Source organism: Vigna radiata, chromosome 6 (genome assembly GCF_000741045.1).
Source record: "Vigna radiata var. radiata cultivar VC1973A chromosome 6, Vradiata_ver6, whole genome shotgun sequence".
In the NCBI taxonomy this organism is placed as follows: domain Eukaryota; kingdom Viridiplantae; phylum Streptophyta; class Magnoliopsida; order Fabales; family Fabaceae; genus Vigna; species Vigna radiata.
In genome coordinates, this window is record NC_028356.1 from 30,328,747 (window position 1) to 30,337,945 (window position 9,199).

At 36.8% G+C, this 9,199-nt stretch overlaps 1 protein-coding gene across 4 annotated transcripts; it reads right to left on the reverse strand.

The window, feature by feature from the left end:
• Nucleotides 1–917: 917 nt before the first annotated feature.
• Nucleotides 918–8,840, reverse strand: LOC106764970 (E3 ubiquitin-protein ligase At1g63170). 4 transcript variants are annotated; one of them, XM_022782431.1, is made up of 7 exons: nt 8,367–8,835; nt 8,229–8,269; nt 7,979–8,066; nt 7,250–7,898; nt 6,574–6,699; nt 6,212–6,491; nt 918–1,715 (listed from the first exon to the last, which is right to left on the reverse strand). In XM_022782431.1, exons 4-7 carry the CDS (start codon nt 7,855–7,857, stop codon nt 1,482–1,484), a joined length of 1,248 nt encoding a protein of 415 aa, XP_022638152.1. In that variant the 5' UTR covers nt 7,858–7,898; nt 7,979–8,066; nt 8,229–8,269; nt 8,367–8,835; the 3' UTR covers nt 918–1,481. The 4 variants fall into 4 exon arrangements, with proteins under 4 accessions (XP_022638152.1, XP_014504917.1, XP_014504918.1 ...); XM_014649431.2 differs by having other exon boundaries at nt 7,250–7,883; nt 8,367–8,833; XM_014649432.2 differs by having other exon boundaries at nt 7,250–7,883; nt 8,188–8,269; nt 8,367–8,833.
• Between the last annotated feature and the right edge of the window lie 359 nt (nt 8,841–9,199).

Consider the following 9,199-nt stretch of genomic DNA (forward strand, 5'->3'; position numbering starts at 1 on the left):
GGAGGCATAGTGCTTCACAATGAGATTGAGAGGTTAAGTTATTGAAATTCACAGGTTTGTGACTAGGTTTTTCTGTAGGTTTTGGACAATGGTGGTTCTCACAGTGGTTGCACGAGGAGGGAGATGCCAGTGGTGCATGAAGGCAAGGTTGTTGCGAAAGAGATGATAGAACTCGCAGTTTCAAGGTTTTCTCTATGTATGCAATGAAAACACTCTTACGTCTGATAGCCTAGTGGTGGTTCTGTTTAGTGTTGGTTAGTCTGATAACAACTTTTGAAGTTGAAGATAGTGACGTGATAAGATGTATGATAAATAGGGAGAAACAGAAAACTTTGTTCCTCTTGCTTTTTTCTTTTTTTTTTTTCCATTTCTTTTACTTTACCAAGTTTCACACCATAATTTAAATATCATTTTCATATAATAAAATCATCTAAATGAGTCTATCTTGATGTTGTTTCTTACCACTTAACGAAAAAGACTTAATTATTACTAATTTACAAAATTTAAAGTCCAATTGAGACATTTTTAAACCTCTATTCCATACTCGATGATCAAGAAAACATTGGTGCAACCATTACAACAAAACAAAACTTCAATCGTATTCATTCATAGGCTACCAAACTTCAAATCACAACCACCAACATCCATGAATCAGCTTTCGAATAAAATGCTAAGGGTAAAATAGGTATTTTCAAAGTATTGGGGAGAAGTTTGCAATTATGGGGTACAGGATGCAAAAGACTTGTGTCTTCACTCGTATTGTTAAATAATAACAGAAAATGCATTACACTACCACGGAAAAATAAATCAACGAGGCCAAGAGATCATGTGTTCTGCAGTAAAATGCCTTTTAAGTAACCCTCGCGAATAAAAAAAAAAAACAAGTAGATTTACAAAGACGTGTCACAATTGCCAAATGATGAAGATGGCAAATACTTCACGTTATACTTATATATATTATATATATTCCTGTAACTCATTTACATGAAATCATACTCTTTAATTCCCAGTCAATACCACACGATTTATGGCCATGATGGGCATCCCTTGAAGAATTAGTAGCACCATTTGACTACAGACGGGTATGCCTTGTATGGGGCCATCGTAAAGTTTCAACAAGAAAAGGAAAATGCATCAACAAAAATGATATGGAATGGATGACCTCAATCAAGCATCCTTCCAAACGGTGAAGCGCATAGAAAACACTTTACAAAAGTACAAGGTGTGCATGCCCAAAAGGGGCTTCAGATTATTTCCTTTTCATCGAGAAGGCCATCTTGTTATGAGAGAAATGCAGTTTATTGTGTAGGAACTCACCATTGCCTGTGCATAGTTCACAGTATCATAAATAGGTGATTAGTTACCCACCATTACCAAAGGTGACTAGTTCTTTCTCTCTAGTAACATGCCAGAGGACATTATCCAATTCTCAAGGAAAATGAGAGGGTGGATCCAATTGTATATTTGTATATGACTCTCAACTAAAGTGATGTATTCGCAAGGCCATTCTGAATCCTGCTCTCACTCCGATGTTGGTTGGCATCTTCACTTGAGACCAATCCTGTTGAGTTCTCACCAACATCATTCTTGCAAAGAGGGCATAATGAATTTATCTTCAACCATTTATCCACACAATCTTTGTGGAAAAGATGAGAACAAGGCAATTCTCTCAACTCATCGTTATTTTCATACTTTGCCAGACAGATGCAGCATACCTGTCGAAAACCATAAAAGAATACTAGGAGTTTCAATCATAAGCAGCTGACAAACAAAAAAATCTCTATAGTGATACAAGGTCTTTTTAGGCTCAAACACTTTACATTATTATGAATTCAGTAGCAACAATGAAATAATAGTCTAATTCAACACAACCACACCAAACCAAACTTCTTTTACCAGATGGCATGAATGAGAGGCATCTACAAATAATAACTTTAAGGTACTACCGCAACTAAATAAGCACTACCATACCAAGAAGCCTACAAGCCTAAATCTATTCGTCCATAGCCCTGCTAGAAAGCTTGATTAGATACAAGTGCTATCATAGCAAATCTAACATAACTGAACAGCGTAACCTGACAATTTAAGGATGATATTTAGTTGGTAAATTAAATCCTTGCCCAAGAGATGCTTAAACTATATTACTCTCCCCTCTACTTTTTAAAATGATATTATTCCCTTATAGTGTGTTTGGATGGGAAACATTTAGAGGACAATTCATTTTTATAGAAAAATTGAAATGTTGTATGACAAATATATTGCTTGGATGGGGAATTTAAGAAAATTGAAATTCAAATAATGAGACTAATTTTATTACTCGTTAGAGAATTTCAAATTCCACCTAAAAAGTAAAATTAAGAAATTATTCATACTTTTTCTTGTCTTAAAACCTATGTCTTTTGTCTTCATATTCTCTCTTCGGCCCAACCTTGGTCGGGACAACATCGAGTCAGCTTCAATTGGGACATTTCAGCTCACAATTTTTCAACTAATGAACGCAGAGGTTTCTTTCATATTAAAGTCAATTGTGGATTGTGGTTATTTCTTGGTTGCCACCACAGGTTTTTTTCGCCTAAATGGACCAATGCTGTTGCTCATCTTTCGTATAAGTCAAGGTTTTGTTTGTCAACTTAGTGGTGTTTTCAACTAATATCGAACAATTTTTCTGTTGACATCAATTGGGATTATTTCCAGTTGATGTTGGTTCAGGGTAGCTTGTGGACCAATGCCTTTCAGAATGTATGTAAGAATTATTTTTCGAAATAGTTCAGAAGTTACTCTGCCCTCTATTTTGAATAATTACAATCCCCCCGTCTACGCAAAGAGATTACTGTGTGCTAAGCTTATAGAATGGCAATATTTCCTGTAACTCAGTAACATCAACAGTTATTTTGAACCACTAGCAATAGATAGGAGTTTGGATGAAATTAGGATTTTGGGTTAAGATGAAAAGCCAATAATTGGGGTAATCAAGATTTTATTACCATCTTCTATAGAGATATATACAGCCCTATCTAGAGTCTCCTCCAGTGCCGTAGAATCTGCTGGCAGTGGTTGCGCTGTTAAGAACTTAGGATTCAGTTACTTTACTGTTAACTGTAACAGCATTAGTTACCCCCAGATCAAGCCTTTTGGATGAAATAAGGATTTTGGGTTAAGCTGCAAAGCCAATAATTGGGTTAATCAAGATTTTATTACTGTCTTCTACAGAGATATATACAGACCTATCTAAAGTCTCTCGTAAAGCCATAGTATCTGTTGGCAGTTGTTGCACTGTTAAGAACATATGATTCAGTTACTTTACTGTTAAATGTAACAGCATCTGTTGCCCCCAAATCAAGCCTTTTGGATGAAATTAGGATTTTGAGTTAAGCTGCAAAGCCAACAATTGAGGTAATCAAGATTTCATTACCATCTTCTACAGTGATATATACAGCCCTATCTAAAGTCTCTTGTAAAGCCGTAGCATCTGTCGTCAGTTGTTGCACTGTTAAGAACTAAGGATTCGTTACTTTACTGTTAACTGTAACAAGCCTTTTGGTTGAAATTAGGATTTCGGGTTAAGCTGCAAAGCCAATAATTGATTACCATCTTCTACAGAGATATATACAGCTCTATCCAAAGTCCCTTGTAAAGCCGTAGCATCTGTCGTCAGTTGTTGAACTGTTAAGAACTTAGGATTCAGTTACATTACTGTCAACTGTAACAGCATTAGTTGCCCCCGGATCAAGCCTGTCAACTCATATATATCATTGTACCTCCCAGATTTCACAGTTTTGTGGTGAGAAACATTACAACTTTAAAATGCAAAACTTTTCTCTCCCATTCTCTCTATGCCCAACAGTTCTCTCTTTTGTGCTTTTACATCATTTTCTCAGTATGCTTGAATTTTAAAATATATGTCGAAATGGAAGAATGACTACTCTCATCTCTGGATTTGCTTCCACAGGAGTTGTAGACTTCATACGCTTGGGGAAACTTTGGGAAGAAATTAAAAAGTTCTTCCACACTCAAACTTTAACCATGGTTCGAGTTAAGATCAAAACTTAGAAATACAAAGGGAGAAGTACATGAGCCTATCTATTGAGTATCAAAGTTCCTGATGATTCAATCGTCTTGGCTGGTTGTCCAGTTTCCGTTCGAGAGTGTCTCAGAGTCGTTCTTGATGGCCTTTGAATGGATTCAAGTACTGCCACCTCAATGAATAATAGTGATCCTTGCACAACTGATGAGGCTTAGGATCTATTCCTCACTAATGAAGTTCAACTGGAAAGGAACATGTCAGCCACTACCTCATCACACTTGTATTCTTCTCAAGGCCAACAATACTCAAATTTCAACAATTTAAGATGATCAGGCCAAGGAAACCAAACTGGTAGAAATAAAGGGGGTCGGGTCACAATGGAGGTCACAGAAGGTTTAATCAATGTCAACTGTTGGAAAGCTTCCATATGTGCACCCACCCATAGCCCACTTTAATTGTGGCTTCTTCAGTTTTCTTTCAATGCAACTTCCATCACTTCATTTTGCTGAGGGACCACGTTTAGTTCCTCTTACCCTAGAGATACGGCCTATGTAGCACTTCTTTCTAAGATTTGTATAATCCTTGCCATACAAGTCAATTTTGTTAAGTTGAATTAGGTCTTAAAACCTGAATTTTTAAGATGGTATCAAAATCTATCTTAGATCTATTGTCAGGCCACCCACATTGCTAACACTCCAGTTCCATAGCCTCAGGTGTGAGGAGCTGCTTTGAAAAGCCACATTAATTTAAATCTATTTGGTCTACTTCATTGCAAATTCCAGCACCTTCATTTTGCTAGGTCTGAGGCAGGGCCCAGTCTCACATGGCTTAGAAACATACTCGAGCAATGCTTATAAGGCATTGTCAATCCTCACCATACAAATAGTTTTATGACATTGAATCAAGCCCAAATTCTAAGACCAACTGTGCAATAAGCTAGATCATGATGTTCATCATCCTTCTTCAGATTATGTTGTCCTTCCACCTCAATGTTGGCTAAATGCTTTCATTCTCCAAAGCTGCAGCTACAATGCAGATCATCCAATTCTCAAGACTTTCTTAGGAACATGGCGTTCCATTGTAGAATACATTCTGGATTCAATCCTAACAGATTGAACTCGGACTATATTAGTTCCATCTTTCAGTTATTTAATGTCATAATATTGTCCTACTACATGCTCATGCTAAGAACATGGAAATAGAAATACATTTTGTTCATGAAAAGATCCTTGATGCAGAGAAAATTTATGTATGAGTGCTCATCAAGTCACTCTAAGACCTAGATTTCAACTTTCTAGAGACAAGTGGTTTCTTCCAACTCAACCTATGTTTGCAGGGGGGATGATGGATATGTATAGTCCTCTCATGTAGATTTGTTGGCACTTGTTTATCTGTCAGGATTCAATTATAAATACTATTAAAGGTAACAATTATTTGCTTCTGTGCAGAGCCATCAGCATACATGTATCATTGCACCTACCTCACAGATCAAGCAATCTTAGAAAGAAATAATACATTTCTATGGTGCATACATAGTACATCACAGCTTTATACATATATCGGTATACCTCTTGGTTGTCCACTCCACTATCCTAAAATCACAGTGCATACATTTCTATGGTGCATATATAGTACATCACAGCTTTATACCTCTCAGATCTCCACTCCAGTATCCTTAAATCACAGTGCTGTCGTGCATGATTTACACCTATGATAATCTTTCCTTCATCTAGCATCTCATAATTTTCCCCTTCCAACTCTTCCATCACTAATATATGGAAATGCATGTTTTACAAACATGGTCTGGATTGTACCTATTGTCAGAAAGTTGAAACCTTCAAATCACTCTCCCCTTTTCTCATAACCTGTCATACAATGCACACTACACCCCGCTATTCATTCTCCTGTTTCCCTCCTTTTCCCAGAATTAGAGGTTTCATTTCCCCTTCTTATCCCCCCTAATTCAGTTTGAGGTCCCTAACTACGTCATGACACTAAAAGAAACCAACTGGGGCTTATTCTACTTAATCTCTATTCACCTAAAACACACTTTAGCGAGCGTTTACAAACACACGCCTCTTTAGAAATTCAATTATATTAAGATGGAGTAAAGTATAACACAAACACACACACACACACTCACACTCACACACACATATTTATATATATAAATAAGATGGTACTTACTGCATCTTCTCCAGATATAACTCGCTCTTTCTCAGTACCTGCAGCCACAACTCCACCTTCAGTTGAGTTGCCTTCTCCATTTCTTTTATTTTTCTTCATCTTGAACTTGTAAGTTGGCAAAGCATTAATAGATTCAGAAGTTGCCCCTCTGTTTTGTGACATGTCCTCTCTAACCCCAAGGATGGAAATTATACATGGGAGACAACAGCAGATTGTTGAACAGAGAATGAAGGGCATAGCATAACCAATACAGCTAAATGCAAGAAACACTATACATAACCTGCCAAGTGAAATGGAACAGATATAATTTCATGACTCTGAAAAACCAAAGGATTAATGCCAGAGTGAATTAAAGGCTATACCTGTACAAGTTAGGAGCTTCATCCGCAGACGAATGTCCCCCAAAGATCCATACATTTCCAACAACAAACCATACAGCAAAAAAGCAATCTAAAGATATTTTGAAGTATTGCACTAGAGTCTTCATTCTGTGTTACAAGAATAACAAGGACTTAGCAGTTTCATAAGCTATTACAAGTTCAAATACTTGCAACTTATAACCATGAACATTGAAATTACAAATCTAACGAATAAATAGTGAAATTAGAGCAAGTCGAGGAACATGGCAACTAGTATAGGATAGGCCAAAGAATACTTAAATATTAGATATAGATCTTTCCTTCATATCAGTTTTCAGGGAAAAAAAAAAACTCTTTAACGTTTTCCATAACTATTACGGGTAAAATTAATCTCAATAATTCTTTAAGCCAGTAATCAGTATCACGCTTTCATCACAAATTAAAAGTAAAAACACCAACACTCTTCGTTATATGCTTCAATAACACCTTTATACAAGCGAATATGTCAGCATTATGAGTCTAACATACAAACTTTGTTCAAGATATGAATGCACATTAACTTCATATAATTCTAAAGACTAAAACAGCAATTTTTTATACAATTGTATTCAGCATGAAAGGAAAAAGGTGACATTCTAACATTGTATAAACAAGGTGACAATCATAACTGATTAACTACCTTCTATTCATCAACACAGAGGCTTGATTGCTTCTGGTGGATGCAACAGCCTGACCATCTTCTCCACCACTAGTTCTGGAACTGAAAAGGAGTGTCCCTGAAGGATCATTAATCCGAGGAGATGTTTGCCTTGATTGAGATGAATCTTGCTCTCTCGTATGGTTATGATGATAATACCGCCAATAAAGCAGAGGGAGGGTAGCAACACATCCAGAAGCATAACCAATGATCCATTGAAACAATGGAGTACGAGGATGTTCATGCCTTGACAAAGATAAAACAACGATAGAAGCAACAATCTGGCTCACTAAGAGGACCAGCTCAATCGATATCCACAACCCCGAATGCACGGGACTCCTATTCCTACGCGTATCCCCGCGTCTCATGAACGAGGAATTCCGACTATTAGACCCATTTGATAAACTAGTGACTGAAACTGAAGGCTGAGATAGAGGCGTCCTTGCACCGGTAACCCTTTCTTCGTGTAGCGTAACATGTGTGCCATTATAATTGCTATCATGATGTGTCGCAGTTGAAGTAGAAGCATCGGAACTCCCACCTATTTCTATCACATGCTGACTGCCATTTAAGCTTCCAGGCCGCTCCATCAACTACGGCAGACAGTCGCCCGGACCTTCAGGACATCGTTCTGGTCAGATAACAATAACATCTAACTAATCTAACTCCACCACAGAAACACACACACATATATATATATATACACACTACCTTCAAAAACAATTTGACTGAAAACAAATTCTCCTCCTTGCAACGCCAAAATCAGGATGCTCTAGAGTCAGCCACTTCCATTGGTAATCTACGAAGAATCAAAGCGAAGCGAAGCTTACTTCCAAAACCATACACAATTCTCATCCTTTACTAAATATGTTAAAAAAAAACCTAAATTAAAAACAAAATGTTAAAAATACAACGCATACAGTCGCTTTGCTTGTAAAGCGAGAAAGGAACATCAGCTAACCTAATTCCGGCGATCACGCATAAAAAACCATCAATTGAAAGCTGCAAAACAAGGAAATAACAATAGCAATCATTTCACAGCGTTGAAATTGGAAACCTAGACAGTTCAAGAAATAAAAGAAAAACAAAAATCGAATACGTGTTATCTTCAACCAAACAACAGTTCGGGATTCGGCTGAATTCTGGAGAAGAGTTGAAAGAAAATCGGAGTGAAATGGAGGCGCCGAGCGAGAGAGTGAAAAAGGAAAGCGTGCGAGGAGAGTGCTTTATGCGGATGAATCGATAAAACGACGATTAGAAGGAGCGAAACGGTAGCGTTGACTGGAAGAGTCGCGGCGCAAAGCAAAGCGCGAGGAAAACGACAGAGCGGAATGAGAAGGAGTAGCGCATCGGAGAGAGAAGAGATGAAAGGGAAACGGCGCCGTATGGAGTTTGGGGATGATGACGGAGGGAAAGAGGAACAAAGGAGGGAGGTCACAATCACATAAAGGCTGTCATGCACATTTCCGTTGCTTCCTTGCGGTGTTACCTCGCAGTATCTTTTCCCTTTTCTTTTTCTTTTTTTTTTTTCCCCTTTTTTCCCTCGTCGAAAATGATGACAATGGAAAGGTATAAAACGAAGAAGCCGGAAGTAACTTTCGTTGTTGTTTTCTTTGTAAGAATAAATTAAAACTTTAATTCGGTATTTTATTTTTAGAACTAAGTAAGTTCATTTGTGCGTATTTTCCTTCTTAATTTTTTTAATAGATATTGTATAGTGTTAAAAATATTGATCCTTTTGATTTATTTATTATTTACAAATTAATATATAAGGGATGACATATAACGTATAAGTAATAGAAATAGAAAATGTATTAAAGTTATTTCTATAAATATTTGGGTATTCATTATAATTATATAAAAATATTCTTTTATGTAATATATAAGATATGCACTATAAAAATATTATTAAATTAAAACGATAAAAAAAAT